This window comes from Microtus pennsylvanicus, chromosome 5 (genome assembly GCF_037038515.1).
Source record: "Microtus pennsylvanicus isolate mMicPen1 chromosome 5, mMicPen1.hap1, whole genome shotgun sequence".
In the NCBI taxonomy this organism is placed as follows: Eukaryota; Metazoa; Chordata; class Mammalia; order Rodentia; family Cricetidae; genus Microtus; species Microtus pennsylvanicus.
Genome location: NC_134583.1, coordinates 98181372 through 98202810, shown reverse-complemented (window position 1 = coordinate 98202810; position 21439 = coordinate 98181372). Strand labels below are relative to the sequence as shown.

The following is a 21439-nucleotide window of genomic DNA, read 5'->3' as shown; positions in this document are numbered from 1 at the left end:
CCCTAACTTCGCACAACAGGCAGCGCAAAGACATCTCCGAACAGCATTCTAAGTCGCTACGATTTTTGTTTCCAATTCCATTACTGGCAGATTATATGTTAACATGTTTACTTGCTTCTTTAACAACAAAAACAAATTTATGGGCTATCTTTGTGCCTGACACAGACATGAATACAAAATGGGAGAAAGTTTGCAAGTTTCAAAAACAGGAAAAAAAATCAAACAATGGATAGATAGCAAAAGTTGGCAAATAAATCTATTAAATGCGGAGACAAAGCTTCACATACAATAAATTGTCTGAAGAAGAAATTACGAGCAACTGGCAAGTTCTACCGGAATGTTCTTTGGCTTTCAAGGAACAAAAGTCCTTTCTCTTGAACCTCAAAACTTTGCATTGTGGGAGTTTGAAGTATTCAAGTTGACAGGGGACACACTTTCCTGTCAAATCACCTCATCACAAGTTCAGGCAACTAAAACGTGTCTGTCTGGGTAGCGTCGGGAGATAGGAAGTAAACAAACTAGTGTTGCTTCTTTTCTCCCTGTGCCGCCTCCACCTAAATTCAGAGTAAGGAGAAACCATGCACACAGAAGCTGACACTTGAAAGGGAGGTGTCTTAGAGAAAGAGAAAGAAGGAGCCCCCTTTGTCTACAGGGTACCCGGAAGTCTTCGTGAGCCCCCTCTGTCTACAGGGCATATGGCAGTCTTCCTAAGCCCCATTTTGCCTATAAGGACACAGCAGTCTGTCGTCCAGCATCTGATTTTACTTCTCCAGTTTCACTGACCTGTACTCAACCATGGTCTGAAAAGCATATTTTGAGAGAAAATGCTACATTTGAGAAACCTTTATTATAGTACACCGCTGTGATTGGTTCAATTTGGCTATTAATCTCAAATCTTTTCTAGATCTCATTTATAAATCAAGCTATCATGAGCATGCATGCATAGGAAACACAGTATATGTGAGCACTGGGCATCCAGAGTCATGAAAAGCATCATCTTCAGGTAGAAGACACTGCTATATATACTTAAGAAAACCAAGCAGGGTTTGGAGGTGTGGATGTACAGTCATGCTGTAGAGCAAATTCTTGCCATGATCCCACATAACAGCTTCTAGTAAACCCCGTGATGTCTCTGGATACTCTTAGTTAACATAGCTCTCACGATTATTTCACAGTAAGAGGTTTAGTGGTCAAATACCCAACCCCATGTCACTGGCACAGGTGCAGTCTTGTGTATGTAGCGTTATGCTCCGACCCTTTGCAGCTAGACTCATTGCTAGTGGAGGAGAATATGCCCTTTTTTTTTTGGTATCTTCTTTCCTGGCCTTTTCTGCTCCTCATCAACAAACTGCCTGTGGTCTAGGACACTATTGCTATGAAGAAGAAGAATGGGAGTTGAGAAAAAAAGAGGCGGTGGAGCTCTTATTTTATGAAGGGGACAAATGCTAGTTTCCTGTTCTTCGTTGGTGCTGTGTCTTACATGACGGGCCTGTGGCCCTAGACACCGGCAATAAATGACCACCCACTTCCCTGTTACAATCGAACATCTTCCATCTCTTCGTACCCAAGCAGCTGCGATGAAATCTCCTCCCATGTTTCCACAGTCATGGAGACGGTGCCTCCTCTCCTCTCTCAGTAGACATCTGCTCGGTTTCCACTTTAAAGACAGCCACTTGGACAAGACCTAAGGAAAATGCTTGTTGGCTATCCCTCACACATGGCCTGGGTCTGGCCAGTCGTAGATTCCTATATCTATTCCAACTATTTTCTTAGTCTAAAGGCTTACTGCAGAAGGGAAATCTGGAACTCACTGCAACCCAAACAGTCAGGATATTTTTCCCTCTTTAGATTGGCATTCCTTCCTTTACTTGAATGGTGTTGTGGGATAATCTTTTTATACATTGTGAAGATGTGTCTCTGCTTAAGGTACCTGATTGGTTCGATAAAGTGCTAAATGTTCAATAGCTAGGCAGGAGATGATAGGCAGGATTTCTGAGTAGATTTCATTGTCAAAATCTCTTGAGACCACTCTTTTCACCAGTATTCTCCAAGGTTCTGGGCACTTCTCTCTTCCTGTAAGCCTTACAGTGGTAACCTCTGGAGTATATCTGTCTGTCTGTCAGTTTCTTCACCATGCCTTCACCCCATAACTGACTCACCTCCTTGGCTTTCCTGAAATAATTCTATCCTGAAATTATCACTTATTTTGAGTAGGACCAAGAATGTCAACCTTATAGTTTTCAAGCTCAAATTCTATCACAGCATAAACAAATATGAACCCCTCCAGTTTCTTATTGTTCCTCAGCCTGGCATGGATACACGTCACCTGACCTCTCAAATGTCTTCTCTGCCATTTCCTGTCATTATGAACTTCATAAAGAAAAGGAAAGCTTTATGGGTATTTTCAAAGTAGGTCATTAAAATCCTGAAGTCTCAGGCCCAGCTACATCTCCAAGGCAAAGACTTACAAAGTGGATTGGTCAAAAAGCAAGAAGAGCTTGGCTTCACACTGGTTCTCTTCCAGTGTGCTGGGCAATAGGATTCTCCCAAGTAGCTCAAGAACTTTTAATAGGACAGTATTTGTCTGGACAAAACCCTAGGTAACTAACACATTTAAAAGGTACAGATACTACCAGCCTTCTGAATCTGTGGGTTCCAGATCCATAGATTAAATATCCGGGGTTTTAAATGTCTGAGAAAAATAACTGAACATGATCAGACATTTTGCCCATTATAAGTCCCTAAACAATGAAGTATAGTAAATATTGACATGATATTTATGAGGTATTATAGGTTATCAGTAATCTAGAGATTTGATGTATATGGAAAAATGGGTAGGATTCTATGCAAATTATACCCCACTGAGAGTTGACTTGAGTGTCTGAAGCTTTGGATATCCTCAGAGGATCCTGGAGTAATTTCTTGTGACAAGGACAGTGCAAATGAAAAACTAGTTAAGAAAGAGTCAAGCCTGTTGGGAGATGCTGATGGATATCTCCCAGCTTCTCTCATTCCAAGGGACTATCTTTCCTCATTTTGTCTAAAGTGACACCAATGACATGTTTTGGTAAGTAGAACATGGCATAATCATGAGGAACTTGTGACCCCTGACCTCAAACATTCTTGCTTCTAGGACCTGAGACCAGTTCTTCTCTCATATGAAGACACTTGAATGGAAGACCACATGGAGAAAAGGACCATTATGCAGTTTCACCATAGTCTTCCCCATGAAGCCACAGCCTCGTGAGTGAGGACAGCTGGTCCCAGCCACACATTGTACTCTGATGGCAGTCATTACTGAATTCAACAGGACCCAGAGAATCCTGAGGAAAGCTAAACTGTTAGCCATGAGGAATAGGAAACAAAGAAGAGCACCCGTCGCTGCTGCTGCCTCAGACCAGAACTATTGTGTTGTCTCCACAGTCAGCTCATTCATTTAGACAGTTGACAAAAAACTAGCTTAGACAATTGTCACAGAACAGTTGGTTTTTCCTTTGTGACCCAGCACAGAATAAGGAGGAAAGGATGGGCCTTCAGAGTCAAGGTCTCTGGTGGATTTACCCTGGGACTCGAGGTCATCCACTTCCTTTCACACCTCAGCCAAGCGCTCAGCAAAACAATTCTAATGGCCAGCATCATAACAAGCGGCCAGAACCTGAAAGCCTCTCCCTGAATACCAGCTTTTGTAGTGACAGAAAATGCTCTTCAAACTGACAACTGGGCAAGTAAATCAACAGAACTACCCAGATGAAGATGCCAATAACCACAATGCCGCCAGCACAGCAAGAGATCCCTAAAGGTGCCATGGTGGTGCCCATATCTTAGCAGTAACCAACAGCTATCTCACTGGACTTAAGGCCACTGAAAGGAGGGGGAAATGCCTGGTACTAGAAATAGGGCCAACTACCCAGGGCTAGTGAGGTTACAGTCGTGGAGGACAACAACCTTCTACCACTCCTTTACTCGACCAGCACAATCCTTAATTGCAGTCAAAATTCTCATGCTTACACCCACAGGTAACTGTGACTCTCATTCGGCCTCAAGGAAGCTTTGCTTCTCTTTACAGCAGACAGAGACCCTCACAGGAGAACCACAACTGGTCAAAATGCAGAGAACAAGGGACGGCGGAGTGGCCAGCTCCAACAGTTACATCTGCAACAGAACACCTGTAATTAGTTCTGGGGAGGCAGAGGCAGGTGAATTCCTGAAGTTTACTGTACATACAGTTTGGCAGCATCAGTGACATCCGGGTTCAGTGAGAGACCCAGTGTCAAAAACATAAGTAAATGAAATAAGGCAGAGACTAGCTGAGGAAGTCACCAACATCAACTCCTGGGTTATATACACATATGAATAATTTAGCGTTTTTGGTCAAAATAAGCAACAGTACTGATACTTCTTCAGTTTTCATTTGAAAAATGTTTTCAGATTCACTGCTACTTTGTTAGTGATGGAATCATCTTCCGTCTGGAAATGTTTTCAGCATAGATGGATCCACATGACTGCTTTACATAATTTATTACCATGTTTAGGAAGGGCTTAGCATATGCCAGGACCATTCTAAAATATTTGCTGCTGTTAACCTAGTCCTCAGCAACCCTCTGAAGAAAGCAGCAATAAGTTCCCATCTTAAGCACAAGACACCACCTGCTGATGTCTGCCGCCTTCCCATCTCACCATTTCTCCTTGGAGGAAGCAAGCAGCACTTGTATTTCCTCTGTGACCAAGAGCAGATGTCATTTGGTTTCAGCATTTGAAAGCCCTGGCTTCTCCAGTGTGATTTCAGGTCTCACAGTGTCACATCGGACACCGGCTGCATGAAGACTCTTCCTAACCTGGGAGGCAGCTAAGGCTGTGGACCCTAAGGCAGGATCCAGGCTCTCTAGGTCTTGTTTCTGCCCCTCCCAGCTCTCGGCATCTTAGTCACGGCCTCATGGTCTGGTTTTGGCCAGCATTTGTCCCTCGGCCACCTTCCCAGCTCCTCTGTCGACAACTGTTAACTTGTGCTCCCTTCACCCCACGCCGCCTTCTCTACCCTGGGAAGTCTGAAATAATGTCTGCTTTCTGGGTTCCATCATATAGCGTGGGGACACTCTGGATCTCCAGGAACACGTCAGCCTTTGCCCTGGTGGAGAAGGGAAGGAACTGGTCCTGTGGTCTTGCTAGACAGCCCGTGGTGTGCGCTTGTTTCTCTAGCTGCCTTCTGATTTCCTAATCGCATGCCTGCTGCACTTCTTCCTGTCTGGCATCCTCCTGTTTTCTTTCTTCTTGGGGGTTCAACTGCAAGAATCAACCCGGAAGCCTGTCCAGAGCTAAATACAAGGTAGATCCAAGCCTGGGGATGAGGCCATTTCCCCAGACTTCTAACTCAGCATTGCTCACGGCGCTCACTCATCCAGCTGTAACGGGGTGCTTTCCTTCACCTAGATCAGTGGTTCTCAACTTCCGGGTGGAATGACCCTTTCACAGGGGTCGCCTAAGATCATCAGAAACATCAGATATCTACGTTACCATTCCTAACAGTAGCAAATCGCACTTAGGAAGTAGCAATGGAAGTAATTTTACGGATGGGGTCCCCACGGCATGAGGAGCTGTGCTCAAGGGTCACAGTGTCAGGAAGGCGGAGAGCCACTGCTCTGGCTGGAACACTAGAGGGCCTTCATTTCCACTCCCAGCCTCCAGTCTCAGTCACACACCAGCTTCTACGCGCCTTTCAGAGTTTGCTTTCAAATTAACCGGGCGCATTTTCCACCGTGTGTTCCTCTCCCCAATCAGACTCCGTGTTTCTCTGGTATTCAAACTGCACCACTGAGATCAACCAATCATTTATAAACACGGGAGAGCAGACAGCAGTGCATAACAGGATCAAATCTGTACTTCAGGCACACGGAAGCTGCATAACTGATGCTGCATGAATAAATATCTACGTTAACGGGTGGGCAATGAATGAATGAAGTATGTGTGTGCGTTCCAGCCTGATGACGCACCAGCCGGTTGCTGCGCTGTAGACTGAGAAGGGCCACGGGATGTGGGCCGAGAGCCTCTCTGAGCTCCGTGGACAGGGAGCACCAAATGACTGTTTTACTTCAGGTTTGGCATAAAAAGAAAGCGGAAGAGAGATGAGATGTGCCCAGCATGAGAATCTGCGAGGAAATTTAAGCTAGATTTCATGACAGGATCATAAAAAGAACATTAGACTAAAATGTTGCACTGCAAAAGATAGCTAACCGTGGTGCTTAACACTGAAAACCACGTTTAGGAGAGTCTTTCAGAGTCCCCCCAAACAAACAAACAAAAACTGGCATCGTGGACTTATTTATTTAAAAGCTTGGTTTTGGGGAGTACAATGATAAAAAAAATGAAAGGCACACACCCCAGTAAGTGTCTGGTAACACTCAAGGTATTCTGGGTCTATTTTACTATATTTGTTTTCTAGGTGTGGGATGCATAGGTATGTATACAAGTATTAGTTTTTCCAATATGGAGAAAAGTTGCGTTTTATTAATAAAAAGTTTTTTTTAAAAAAAAAAAAAGGTGAAGCAGGGGAGGTACCGGTGGATGGGTGTTGGCATTCAAGTGAGTCCTTAGAATGAAGGAATATTGAGAGCACAGCCTGTTTTCCCTTCTCTACCACTAGGCGGCACCACTGGCCCGCGGTATCCTCTTAATGCGGCCAGAGCAGTACCCTTGGCAATGGCTGGATTAAGAGCCACACAAGGTCTGCATGGCAAAAGTAGATTCCTTTGTTTGACCTTCCTTGTTTCTCTGAGTCACCACTCAAAACAGATTTCTTTTTAGCGTGTACCAAAATACAGTCGAGTCACTTAGGGAACCAGCTCTGTATTTGCATAGAGGGCTGAAGGACCTCTACAGTTCAAAGGCATTCCCCTGCTGTGTTGTTGGAGAGTTTTGATTTGGCTTTGGTTTTTCGAGACAGGATTTCTCTGTATAGTCTTGGCTGACCTGGAACTCACTCTGTAGACCAGGCTGGCCTCGAACCCAGAGATCCACCTGCCTCTGCCTCCCACGTGCTGGGATTAAAGGCGTGCGCCACCACTACCTTGCTGTCTTTTGAAGAGATTTCAGATTTCTCTGAAATTTCCTTCAGCTTGGCAACCTGCTTTTTCCATGATGAGTTGATACAACGTAGTAATTAACCATTAAAACATTGCCTGTGCTTCACTGGAATGCTACAGTCAAACTAATTTAAACCAAGGTCGGGTCTCTGAGTCAGCAAGAGAATTCTGAAGGCAGGTGACAGGGGAGATAAGCTACAAGCAAGGTAAGTAACAGCTGCTATTAAAAGTAACTCGGGGCAGCTCAAACTGGTCTGAGTACATTCCTAAAAAGGCAATTAGCCAGATCCTTTCAGAAATTAAACCATCAAAATGACATTACACTACACTTTAAAAATGTATTTACAGTGCAAAAAAACAGCCATCCCAGCATAGTCATGGCCTGAGGGATTCCCTTCTCCGAGGAAATGGGTAGAAGAGAATTAGATCCTTAGCTAAGAAGACACTTCAAATTGTCACCAAAGATTTGGGGTGGTGCTATTTCTTAGTCTCCTCAGTGCTAAAACAGGGAATGAATTAACTCACTTGTTTTTGGTTTTTTCGTCATCTTATAGACCGATTCGGATGACAAAAGTCTCCTATGGCAATGTCTCAGAGAAAGAGCCTGTGGAGGCACAGTAGGTACCAACCGTACTCTAGGGAGGAAGGACGGGAGCAGTCGAGGTGACACAGAAAACAGTGTACAGCTCACAGGGGCATGAGCCCTCGCTGCCAAAGGCCATCTTTGTAAAAATTTACAGGAAAAGCTCACAATCCCAGAGGTATTACACCCCCAAGGGAGGATCTACGTCTGCACCTACAGAGAAGAAAGCAAAATGTGGAAAAAGCAGGGCTTCTTCAGCCTGAGTTCCCAGCAGCCCGAGAGGCAGCCACAGCTGTGGTGTTCAGCTTCAATAAGGAAAGGTTACAGGGCAATTATTAATGCTACCGGGTACCTTAAACATGACCAGACTCTGGATCCAAACTAAACCCATTCATGGCCAACAAGAAAATGCCTTTGGCCAAAGTGAGCGGAGCTAGCTAAGTAAACCATGGTTGTAAATTAAGTTTGTATCTTTTCTTTGATTATTTAAAAATTCTATTTATTGGTTTACTTCAAAAGAAAGGAAGGGAGGAAGGGAGGGAGAGAAGGAAGGAAGAAAGGATGGAAGGAAGGAAAGAAGGAAGGAAGGAAGGAAAGAAGGAAGGAAGGAAGGAAGGAAGGAAGGAAGGAAGTAAGGAAGGAAGGAGCCCCCAAGCTCCAGTATCTTACGAAGGGATGAATTTTTCTACATGTATGACAAGCACCCCCTTAAAGGTCTGGTGGCCTTATTCTTGCACCCACAAACACATAGGTTATATGTTGACATTCTCTATGGGCACAGGGTAGATGAAGCAACAGAACATTTCTAGAAAGTTTGGACTTAATGGCACAGCACTGGGTACCAGAAGCAAGTTTGCAGGCTTGGGTAGATTGCATTCCAAGCTGGTTACCTCCATTTCCTGCCCACTGTGTCACATGTCCCCATCCCCTCACATCAGGGACCAGAGCCCCAAGAGTGTGCTGGCACACGTTGCAAGGGTGGCAAGGGATGACTGTCAAATTTCAGAAAATATGCAAACCCATTATTTGCAAATTAGAAACAGCCATTATGAAAATTATCTAATTTAACCTAATCATCTCCTAAAGCTTTCACTTCTGAAACTATTGTGTTAAGAATTAAGTTTCAGTATCAATCTTGGAGAGACGCAAATATTAAGACCATAGCAAGCAAATATGATAGCTAGAAAATGTAAAAGGGGATTTGGTGCCATTTAGGGCAATCCATTTACGGAAGAGAGCTAGATCAATGTGTTTTATGAATCATGAAGGTCCATTTGAAATTGACTAATAGGTAAAATAAAGAGAAATCATCAGTAGTGATTCGTTACCCTCAAGTTGAGTGTAGTTGGAGAAACAAAATAAAAGTCCCATCCCAGTGCATGTTTGAATAAGCACGTTCTTGCAGACTTTTAGCTATACTGCAGTTTGAATCAAAGTCCCTGTGCTGAAGGCTTGGTTTCCAACCTGAGACACTGCTGGGAGATGACGGATATTGGCCACATGGAAGGAATTTAGGCATTGAAGGACGAGACCTCGAAGCTGATATCGAACCTCCAGCTCCCTCCTGCTTTTCTCTTTGCTTCTTGGCCTCCCTGAGGTGAGTAGCTTCCTCTGCCACGTCTTGCCATGATGTGCTGTATCGCCACAAACGCAAGCCACCACGCACTGAAACCCTGGGTACCAGGAGTCTTCCCTGTCAGTTGATTCATCTAAGGTACTTCACTACAGTGACAGAAAGGGGACCAATGTGCTGTTGATGACGCATTTTTGGCCATTATCAGAAGGTGTCTACATACAGCTTGCAAAGATCTTAAAACGTCACCATTTTCAGCTGCTAAGAATTCTTTAACTAGAGCACGCTGATCCTTCTCCAGTGACTTCCCACCGCCAGGAACGGCTTGCTCCACAGTGGGAATGAAAGCCCACATTTCCAGGTCCAGTTTCCATCTCTTCATTCTGCCACGGTGCTCAAGAAGCTATGAATCATTAGCTTGAAATTGATTTTAACTTGTGATTTACACTCTGTGTGCCTTATGCAGACTGATTCTTGAAACCCCTCCATGACAGTCATCCAGCCATTTTGTCATTTGCTTCAAACCTCTTGGAATTCTTCAGCTTGAGAGGCTGTGACGTTCAAACGCCTCAGCCACGCGGTGTTTTGTTGTTTAGAGTTACTACCAATGCTCAAAAGTCGTTCTGTTTTGATAAAAAAGAAAATCCCCACCGTTGAGTATGTTGGCTGCGCAGGGTGTTCTTCACTTTATACACGGATTTGGAAGCACAGCATGGCAGCAAAGGCGTGGAATCAGGCGTGAGTTTGAGTTCCAGACTTGGGCTGAGAAACACAAGGCTTGCTCTAGCAACTGTCTGCCCGGGAAGGGAGCTCTCCAACCTGCTGCGCTGCCTGCAGGCTGCGCTCTGACCTCCAGGTTCCCAGTTTTCAGAAGCTGTCACCTAAACTGGGGTGGACTTTTCCTGATACAGTGTCTTTCTTCTCCGACAGGATTCCTAATACCTTCCTCCCTTGGGCCTTGAGATTCCTTCCTCTTCGTGGAATAGGGTGAGAAAGGTATTTCCAGGCAAAGCTGGGAGCCAGATGTTGAAAATGGTTTCCGAATCCCCTTCAGTCACCCAACCGAAGCACCAAATGGGATTGCTGCATTGGGCTTGTTGGCTGCAGATGCTGGAGCCACTTCCATCAGAGTAGGGACCTACCACAGCACCCTTACCTTTTGGGGTTCCAGGAGGGTGGAATTAATGCGTGGGTGCTCTCATCGCAGTATCTGATGGACACGGACCATACATCACCACACGTCATCTTTCACAGTAGACCGGAAGGAAATGGAAACCCTCATCACTTAGAACCTGGAAGTGCTGGGGATATGGCTTAGCAGGAGAGCATATGCCTGACATACGTGAGGCCCTGGGTTTGAGCCCTAGGAACAGACCACCCAAAATGATAACTCCTACAAATAACAACATGATAGGTGTCAAGTTTCAAACCTGCGACAAACAGTTGAGGTACCTTATTTGATTTATCAAAGCAGACCTGGCCACCAGGTTCTCCCAGCATCCCTCAGTCCCTATCTGTTAGAGGGTATGACTGCCGAACTCTCCAGCCCAGGAGCTGAACTGGCTTCCCAGAGGTCCTTTCTTCTCTATATAATCTAGACATTTTGGTTACCTGTCCTTTCCCATTTGGACCTTCGGCCTCCTGGTGGCTGCACCTGGTTCCCCTCTCTCCTCCCTCCGTTTCCCTTCCCCTCTCCCCACATGGCCCAGCTCAGCCTGGAGATGTCCACTCTCGACTCCCTCTCCCACATACCTTCCATAAACTTTCTCCTCCACCATATCTAGGAGAAGTTCTGTCCTTCCCTTTTATTTTTTTTCCTCATTCAATAGAACCTGGAAGGGTTTGTCCAGATATTTCTATTGGTTGGGTAAAAAGGCTTTGAAAAGTCATTTATTTCAAAAATAGTTCAGTATTTATTAACATTTTAAAAAATATGCTAGTCAAAAATATTTCCCTTGAAGACTGCATTTTATGACACAATAAAGCAGATCCTCCATCTTGACTTAAAAAATATCTGTATCTATGCTCAAACAAGGAGAAGTTGTCATGGCTGCCTCAAGAGGTGAGGAGTGCAGACTGGCTCGCTCGGGCTGAAATCACTGGCTATGATAGCATTGCATTCATGGGCCTGGGTAAATACTCCCTTCTGTACGGAGCAGTGGAGTTCCTTCTGCTCTGTGCGCTCGCTCAGTGCTAATGGAAAGTGCTGGTGCTTTCCCCACTGCTGGGTTCCAAGGCACCTGTGGACAGTGATCTCTGGACGGGACAGGATGAGACAGTGCACTGAGCCACCCCACCAGAATACAGCCCTGGAGCTCTCTCCCCTGGGTTTCAAAGAGCAGAGTGCTGGCCAGGAGGAGTCCCCAAGCTCCCAGCTCTGCAGAAGAATGACCCAGAGTGACCCAGAACACTTACTCTAAACATGGATTAACTTTTAAGAGCTCTGATGGCAGGTGCTTCTCGCTTGCAGTAAACTGACCTGCATGAGGCAGCAATAGGTCCCTGTTGACACAGACAAACCCATTGTCAGTTTTTTTTATCTTGGGCTTGCTTGGAGATCTCATCACAGCGTATGTCCCCCTGAAAGCTTTCTGTCAAACCCTAGCTGGAGACACTTAGAATGTGGCTTTCTTGGGAAACAGGACTGTGATAGAAGTAAGTTAAATGAGGTCATCAGGTAGGGTCTAGTCCACTGTGACTTGTCTTTAAAGCTGGGGCAGGAAGAGTCAGGCCACAGAGCCACATACCAAGGGTGGATGACATGAAGATGAAGTCAGGGATCTAGATGATGCTTCTACAAGCCAAGGAATGTCATTCATTCTCTCGGCCTTCAGCAGGCACTAACCCCGCACGCATCTCGATCTGAGGCCTGGAGCTTCCAGAACCTTAAGATAATCGATTTTCGTTGAACCCTGCAGTCTGCAGACCTTACAGCACCTTCACTCAGCCCTGGCAACTGGTTACAGCTCGTGTCTATCTGTGTGTGAATAAATCCTGCTGCTACTGATAAAAAGCAACCGCCAGCGCCTGACCTTTTTCCTCATAAAGTAAAGACGCCAATGTGCTGTAATCTCCAGGGAGACGCTTAAGGAAGTGTTGACCAAGGAACCATTGCTGCAGTTCTACCATGTCCCACCTCAGCAGCTTCTCATCAGGATGGGAAGATATAGACACCTTAACGCACTGCTTTGACAGGGTGTAAATGAGGCCCAACAACCGGAATCATTAATGCTTCTGCTAGCAAATGAATTAAGGTCATTTTGGTTCCAATTCACCACAAGCTTGAAGGTTCATACGTTTTCTTCTGATGGACAAGTCAGTAACCAATGAAAAGGCCCAAAGGATGAGTTCAACAACCGTCAATCAATGGACTGGATGCCACCGCTTGAGGCACCTTCCTTGCAAGGTGCATGCAGCAATCAGACTCAAATGCCTGGAGGAAATGGGGAAAGGGACTGAGTGCCTAGGCTTCCAGCAGCCCTGTCTGTGAAGAAGGCCCTGTTGCTGCTGCCACCGTCCAACTTCAGGTAGGGTTTCACTTGTCACACCTTACAGTCACCTTCAGTTATAACCGGTGTATAGGGTAAAGCTCTAAAACTGTGCCACTATAATAATTTGATTTTTGTGGCAGCTCTTCCCACAACCAATTTTAGCATATTTTAGGTTACAGTTATCACTTGTGAGAAATCTACATCAAAAATGACAAAGAGGATCTGCAAGCTTTTTCCTTATCACCTAGAACACCCGAATCCCTCTGTCAACATCAGTGGTTTCTACCTCCCATGCCTGTGGTAATGTAGAACATCTGAATCCCTCTGCCAATATCAGTGCGTTCTACCTCCCATGCCTGTGGTCATGTAGAACACCCGAAACCCCTGCCAATATCAGTGCGTTCTACCTCCCACACCTGTGGCTCCCTCTGTGCTTTACAAGGAAAATAGCTTCTTGGATTTCTGAATATTTACACCCAAGAAAATTAATTGGTCCCTGGGGCAAACCAAGGCCATGTCAAACACAGTGGTGGAATTATAGCAACGCAAGGGCCATCAGACACGTGGAGTGCTTTTCCCTTGTCCGTGACCTGTTTCAGAGCCTCCCATCGCCCTCTTCTGATTTAACAGCTGGCTAGTCAAGACTACTAACTCAATATTTAGGATGCTGGATATGCGGTGATGGCCATGAATATGAACATGCGGGCCATTTAAAAAATCCATCTGATGTTAGCTTTCAGTCATAATTGAAAGAAACTGGCTCAAAAAGGGCAAAAAATGTGAATTCAAGGTCACCTGAGCCTATATGTGTGTGTATATCATATATATATATATATCATATATATATGATATATATATATATATATGAATAAAAAGATGGAAGAAAGAAGGGAGGGCAGAAGAGAAGGAAGAATGGAGAGGGAGGGAAGGAAAAGAAGGAAGGGAAGAAGGGAGGGAAGGAAGAAAAAGAAGGAGGGAGGGAGGGAGGGAAGGAGGGAAAAAACATGAAAAAACCCAAGAACTAGGCAATGGCAGAGAATTTAACTAGGAAACCTAACCCCCTGGGTTCAATTCTCAACAGTGTAAAAAGTACATAAACTCAGAAACAGGAAACAATCAGATATCAAACAAATTGCAAATAAATATTTGTATTTACTAGACACCTACCCCACAACTTTGCCCAAAAGTTGAAGACATGTCAAAATAGCACTCCCAACTAGCTAAAAATACTATCTAATTATAAATAAATATACTAAACCAGTTCACACTTAATGGAATTCATAGTACACACTTAAGTCCTCAGTAGGTCGGTGGTTATACAGACAGCATTGCATAGGAGCTCAGAGGCGGCCGTAAGGAGTAGAGTTTCTGGGGGCCAGGAAGAAGTATCAGCCCAGTGCGACCATGCCTGGAAGAACAAGTCTGATCTAGAAAGCCGTGGGGACAGCGAGGAGCCTCCTTGGAGACACAACCAGATGGAGAGGGGCACTGAGCAACTCTGCTAAAACTGTAATGTTTGGGCCTTTCTGGTCTCTGTTTATAAGGTGAGGAGGGCGAGAATCAGAAAGGAATGCCGAACCCCAATTATCTCCATCTCCAAAATGAGGTTAGGGAAACAGCATTGTATCCCAGGATGCCTTAGCGGGGAGGGGGGGGGGTGGTAGGGTAGATAAATTCCACCTTCAACCCTGTGTGGGGTTTAAACTGACATACTGGATTAGTAGGCATCTTGTCTTCCAGGGAAGCTATGGCATACTAGGCAGGAGTCCTTGCTCTGTTTCTCAGCTCTCTCTCTTTACCGCCATCACTCTGGTGTAACTACAGACACGGTGTTAATAACATCCCAGCTCACTTTCAGCCGGCGAGTTTCATCTGTACCTGTTGATATACCCTGTCCCCTCCCATAAAATCACACAGGAATTCCGGAATTATACTTAACTGCCTGATTAATTACTGGACCACCATGGAGATTACTGCCAAGATTATACAATCATTCCATCTCTGAGTCTGCTTGATAAACGTTTGTAGTTTCATGTATTTGACAAAGCCATTTATATCCTGCTATAAAACAAATGAAGGTACATTGAAGCTACAGTAAGTCTATGATATTCACAGCCTTAAAATAACTCACTAACTACAGACAGTTCCCTGAGCAATTACAAGACGTTCTATGTTAATTTAGAAAGGAATTCCAAACAAGCCATTTAAAACCTAATAAGATGCCATTAAATGAAGGGGGACAGGGGAGGGGGGAGCTAAAGAAAACCCTAAGGCTTGAACCAGTAGAAATGATTCTCAGAGCTACTGACCCTTGCAGGATCCATGTTTTACTTGGGTTTCTAGACACGAGGCAGATTTCTAATTGAACGTGATTATCTAGTTACTACGTCCCAAATTGCACACATCTCTTGTATTGGTTCACACCCACAACTAATTAGATGGAGCAGTTATCAATCTGAAGGCCCATGGAAACTGTTGCATTGATCTGCCAGCCACACACTGAAAAGGAGTGCTGTCAGCTCGGAGGTGCTCTGTGCTGGTGCTGAGGACAGCCAGCCTTTGTGGCTCGTGTACATCTAGGAGCTGAACTGAATCACTGGGGGTGGATTCATAGGGATGTCACAGAACAAAGGTCCAGGTTTGTTCTTGGGTTTTCTGAAGTGTGGACCCCAATATGTGTGCTAGCCAGTCCCCAGAAATAGACACACTGAGACAGGCACCATCATCACAAGGAAGACACAAATAGCAACATACCATTCCAAAGACATATTCCTATCTAACAGATTTTATCTCCACACACTTCTGAACTCCACGCTTCCAGTCAAAGATGAGTGGATAGCCTGACTGAGGAAATGCAATAGCATAAATAAATAAATAAATAAATAAATAAATAAACAAACAAACAGACTTCCACAAAGGCAAAGACACACCTCGATAAAATATAGCTCCCATCAGTTGGCTTAATTAAGATTAACACACAAGTCGTTGGGAACCCCCAAAGTAGACAAGAGGTAATTTACCAAGGAAAGACAAAGAGAAGGGTGGCATTCATTCAAAGTCATCCATTAACCGCACGGGAGGGCTGAGGCCCCTTCTTAACACTGCAGTTGTCACAGGCGATTACCAAAATGGCATGTGACCAACCAACTCACAAAGGGCACACCACAACTTGTTTGCACAAAGAAAATACGCAAGTGCACGTCGTCATGTCTGTTACCATCACTATTAAACACCGACACACGTGAAGGGTTTTTACTGGGGTACATAGAGCTTCCACAGCAACGATAACCTCCCAGGCAGTCAGACCCTCAGAGTAAACCCTACCCTGACTCACAGGGGAGAGGAGACTCACACAGCATGAGACTGTACTCTGGGTGTTCAGACAGCAATTGTGCGACATCTCTTTTGGCTGGAAAAGCCCCCTGTCCTTACCTCCAGGGTCATGGTCACAGTGCTGACAGCCACTTTTATTTCACCATCTGACAGCTCCTTTAGATCTTTCAGAATTGTTTGTTCAATACTTAAACCTGTGGACAGCAAGAGATTAAAAGAAAAAAAAACAATTTATACTTGGGATCTGTTAAAAAAATACATGTTGGGGGTTATTTAGAGAGTTTATTCTACTAAGCTCAATGCTTTATAGTATTACTTCTATCTGTAATAAACACACTCTAAGTCAGAAACAACGTCTGTGGCAGTATCTACATCGAGTAAGAAGCAGGCAGGAAATAGGATTTACCCCTCACCATGCCAAAGTCGGCTCTTAATGGCAGGACACTTACAGAGAGGTGGCGGGATAAAGGAAGAAATGGAAGATGAAGTAGCCAGGGACTAGCAAGGAGCAAAGGCAAGGGATCTAGGACTAGAGAAAAGAATCTGTCAGGGTCTGACGTCACAGCAAGAGTGCAGGAGGAAAGGCGTGCACAGCCTTAGTTAGTTTCCTTCCTTTTCTGCCCTCACTATTTTTCCCATTGGCCAAACAGAAGTCAGAGAGGAGAGAGCCTGCAACAGGACACACTGGGGCACCAGCCTCCAGAGGCCGAGACCAGCCTGGCTGGGGAAGGGATGGGCAGTCTTACCATATAAAATAGACAAGTAATAGCCTCAAAAGTCCCAATTTAGGTGGTCCTCTATAATTTTATAATTGCCAGTATAATTTTATAAAACCTTATATATGTAGCTCATAAAACTATGATAATTGAACAAGGCGCCCTGTTGAACATCTCAAATTCCGGCACTTGGGAAGCACAGGCAGGCAGATTTCTAGGGGTTCGAGGCCAGTTTGGAGAGTGTTCCAGGCAAGCAAGTCAGGTTGCATAGGGCCAGCCTGTCTTACACAAATAAAAGATGTTTTAATTGACCTGGCCACCCCTGTAAGTAATCTCTGGCAGTAAGTGTTACTCAAGCCCTTCCCTGATGGCAGGAACAATCTGAACCGGCAAAGCTGTTGAGAACTCTAGTCGGCTGACTGAAGGATTTCCGTGAACTCTATCGCAGGCAAGCAAGAATGGGTATGTCTTAATGTTTAACTGGCCTTCTCTATGGAAAGATTCACTACAGAGCCCTGGAAAGCACAGGCATTCTTTCTGGATGCGTAGGAAGACAGTCCGCTGCCCACCCTGCCAGTCACGATGTCCTTCACAGCCGCATGGGGACACATTCTCATTTGACTCAGAGTGAACTGTGACTCGTTTTGATTTCTGGAGCACATCATCACAAGAGCAGTTTGGGTGGCTCAGGGAATGAATGAAGTCATGCACCACTGTGCCGCTGTGCATAGACACGTAACGACACGCGTGCACAGGAACTCGTCGGCGTGGCAGATGCTGGCAAGGCCCCGCCAACTTCCCTAACCTCTTTCTAATCTCATTTTGGCCAGCATCATACTCCACTGGCCAGCTGAGATCTTTGCTGACCACTAGAGCCAACTTTGTAGGATTCACTCTCCACTGGGCTAGGGAGTCCTTACTATTTCAGTGGTCTGCCGATTTAACAACTGAACCTACTTAATAGCGCTTCGTCTGTTTCTGTGGTATTGAAGCATCGACCATGACTAACTCCACACTGTTAACCCAATATTAGCCAACTCACAAGATTCCAAAAAGTTAACCACCAGGCCTTAGGTTCAAGATGGCCTGTGCCCATCCACCTCTGCACTCTACAGGAGACCACCCTAAGGTTCGGATTTAACTTTTTCCTAGAGTTCCCTTGTGAGCTCTGTTCTCCTACAGGGCTTCCTTGCTCGCTAAAGCACTTGAGAGACTCCTCAGACAAACTGCTTTGCCTCAAGGGAACTCCAAAGTAGGGGAGAAAACTTGGTAATTTAGTATTTTCTCCTTAAAGGTGGGCCTTCTGGGTTTAGTTAGCTTCTACCCAGCTCACTTGCCATGGCTACGTGCCCTGGATGATGGGAGAGCAAAGAAGCCTGTCCGGGGTTCGGTGTTCTCATCTGGAAAGCGGGGTGTCATGAGGCTTCAGGAAGATCATCCTTGCAGAGTGAGACTATCAGAACCTTGTGGAGATTCAGCGCTCACTGAAACACAGCTGTTTATTATTAACATTTGATCCGGATAATCTGATAATCCCCTGTCCCACGAAAGCCGAGATTTAGAGCACTATTTCATTGGCTTAGCCACCTTCTCTCCCTTCCTTCTAAATGAAATCAGAATTCTGAAAGCCAATCGTGTCTGGCATTGCTCCAGCAATGTTCTCAAAACAATTTATTCAACAGGTACTATATGTATTAGCACTTGGATTAGCTAAACACCCAGGCAGAAACCTGGGCAAGGGGTTCCAACATATGATGCCCACTCCCAGACCAACAGCACAAACCCAGCAGCCCCTCCACAGGCACAGAGAAAGAGGGAGGGAAGTGCAAGCATGCTCAGATTGACCTCCTGGTAATACTCCTGGGCCACCCCTCCTGGAAGCCATGGGAGCTAGGACAACCACTCACCCTGAGCACTGAGCTGGGTCTCCTGCAGCACGCTGATAATGTCATCTCTGGGAGGCAGGTTGGGAAACTGTTCTTCCAGGATGGAGAGAATGTCCTCCTGCTTCTCCGGGAGCTCAGGGTCCATGCTCATCCACTTGAACAGGATGCTGCCTGGAAAGGATGGGTATAAATGCTCTTGAGCTCTCTCTCCATCAGCCAAGACAGGAGCAGTGAAATTCAAGTTCTCATGCTGCGGGTACTGACCTCAATGGCCAGACTGCTCCCTACTCCCCAGGGCACAGAGTTTGGGAAGAAAGAGCAATACATCGCCACACAAGCACAGAAAAGGAGACAACCTTGGTTTTAAATGATTTCAAAACAGAAATTAATGACAAACTATTCAAAAATTTCGTCAACTCTATACCCTTTAAGGGGACAGAGACTATTATTCCAACTTTCCATGCTACTGATTTTACATATTAATTTACTTCTTTTCATAACCAAATGATTGTACAACCCCACAGTACACAGCTACACAGTCTGACCGCCTGGCTGTTTCTAGCCTTTCAGGTACCATACACAGCTCTGAAGTAATTTACAGTTATTGAAGGATACAGTCTCACAGGCTGGCTCTAAACTTCGGGCTGAGGTTGCTAATTTGCCACTCTGGTTTTAGTGGGAAATGTTAAAAATTTAGGCCAAAGAGCTAGAGGCAGGTAATAAAAAACCTGTCTTCCTGTCTGTATTCATGCTCTAAGAACAATGGGGGTCTCCACAGAGGTTTAAATAGGAGAAGCATCCTCTTATTTACACTGCGTATTTTTGTAGTCTGCCTACCATGTGGAGAACAAAATAGGAAAGGAAAGCCAGGGAGCGTGGCTGGTTTTATTTCCTTTTGTGTGTTTGCAACATCTTACCATGAAGAAAATGGGACAGATTTAGTAGAAACAACCAAATAAAAGTAGAGGGTGACCAAAGAGATTCTCAGTAGATTTTGGGTCTAAAATCTAAAGGACAAAAATGATTTCCCGTTTGTTTTTAAGGCAAACACAAATCCAAATTTTACAAAAGATGTTCACCAACTCCTGGATCTGGTAGACCAGCTGAACAAGAACCAAGTTCTGTGCACAGAAACAATCCTGTATGTTTGTATGTGACTGTATCAGAGAGCCCCTGGCAGCATCTTAGGAACAAGGATGGTGTACGCGCAGAGCAGAGACCCAGCGTTCCAGCTGCTTCCCCGTCCAAGCAATTGCTAATTCAGAAGTTGCAGCCACTGGACAGAGAAGCCTGTGAACCCCAAAGTCTCATAAGGCCTTGCAGAAAGCCTCAGGGAGAAGGAGTTTTAGTCATCTGGGTTTTGACATGGGAGGCCTGAGGAGTTACCAATCTAACTAGCCGCTCAATGTTGTAAACAGAGTTTGTGGGAACATGGCCATCTCTGCTAATTTACGTATTGTTTATAGACCATATATATGAGGGCAGAATTAAGTGTTTCAACAGAACCTGAAATATCTGCTTGCTGGCCCTCTTTGGGAAAGATTTGCCATCTGCTGCCAAGGAGAAAAATAAAACAAAAACAGAACATTTTCCGTGTGCTGCAAGCCCTGCTTAGAGTCAGCTTAAACAGACCGGTCTGGTCTCTGCCAATCTTCCAGCTCCTCTGAGGCGTGAAAGTTAAGTCCACTCCAGAGAAAAAGAACTCACCATTCCCTCACCAACTTGATGCTGTCTATAACTAACGTTCAGCCATCACTCAAAAGCTACTAGATATAAGGGACCTAAAAACACGTGAGTGGAAACGAGTGGGGGGGAGGGGACTCCTGAGGAGACAAATGGAACAGAGTCAGAGAGACTGAGGGGAAACTAGCTGGAGGATTAGAATCTACCACCAATACAGGGGAAAATTTACAGCCCTGGTTTTAATGACTGAGTTTAGTAACCCCAAAAGGTTTTCCACAGTGGTTCAGATGTGACGAGGAACTGAAAACCAAGACAGAAAATATCTGTTCTAAAGCATGAAGGAAAAAAAAGGCGGCCAAAACTACAGAGAAAAGTTTAAGGACCTAAGAACACTGGGCTGGTTTCAATGTGTGTGACAGCTCCTGCTAGGAAAGGGAAAGAGAAGTGTAACATTTAAGAAAAACTACAAACCAAAACCATGAGTAACATAAGGTAAAACAGCTGTAGGCAGTAAAACTGTAACAATTACATGGACGAAGATTAAATCTGTGAGAGAGAAAACACACTCCAAACAAAAAAAAAAAACATGCAGCGAAACAGAACTGGGTTTCTCAGTTAAAAGAGTGGAAATAGGAAGAGGGCGGAACCGTGTCTTCAAAATGCAGACATGTCGTCCCCATCCTAGAGCCGGATAGTCGATGGAAACATGGCTGAATCCAGACCTTTCTAGGGAAAAGGTGGAAGTATGTCACAAGAAATCCTACTCTAAAATAAACAAGAAGGCAAAAGACCATGATTTCAGACAGAAGCAAAACCCAATGCCAGTAAGAACATTCTGATGCTCTAAGTCTGTGGTCAGCGTGAGTCAGCACTCCCCGGGGGACCGGCATCTCAGTCACTTTAAAGTATATGGAATTAAGCACACCGCAATAGCGATGAGTTACAGAAGGGGTTAGGGAGAGAGGAGAGAGGAATGGGGAGGAGGGAGGAGGGAAGAAGGGGGAGGAAAGAAGAGAATGGGAAAAGGAGAGGAAGGGGAAGAAGAGAGAGATGGGAGGGGGACAATAAAAACCACCTTTCTTCTTATAAGATGTCTGC

At 45.0% G+C, this 21439-nt stretch overlaps 1 protein-coding gene across 5 annotated transcripts in view; it reads right to left on the bottom strand.

The window, feature by feature from the left end:
* Positions 1-21439, bottom strand: part of Prune2 (prune homolog 2 with BCH domain) — a 253641-nt gene that overhangs the window by 175492 nt on the left and 56710 nt on the right. For all 5 annotated transcript variants that reach the window (XM_075973642.1, XM_075973646.1, XM_075973641.1 and 2 more), the window contains exons 6-7: positions 18680-18829; positions 16156-16250 (exon numbers count right to left, since the gene is read on the bottom strand). In XM_075973642.1, coding sequence (XP_075829757.1) covers positions 16156-16250; positions 18680-18829 — 245 coding nt within the window. The remainder of the gene's footprint in view (positions 1-16155; positions 16251-18679; positions 18830-21439) is intronic.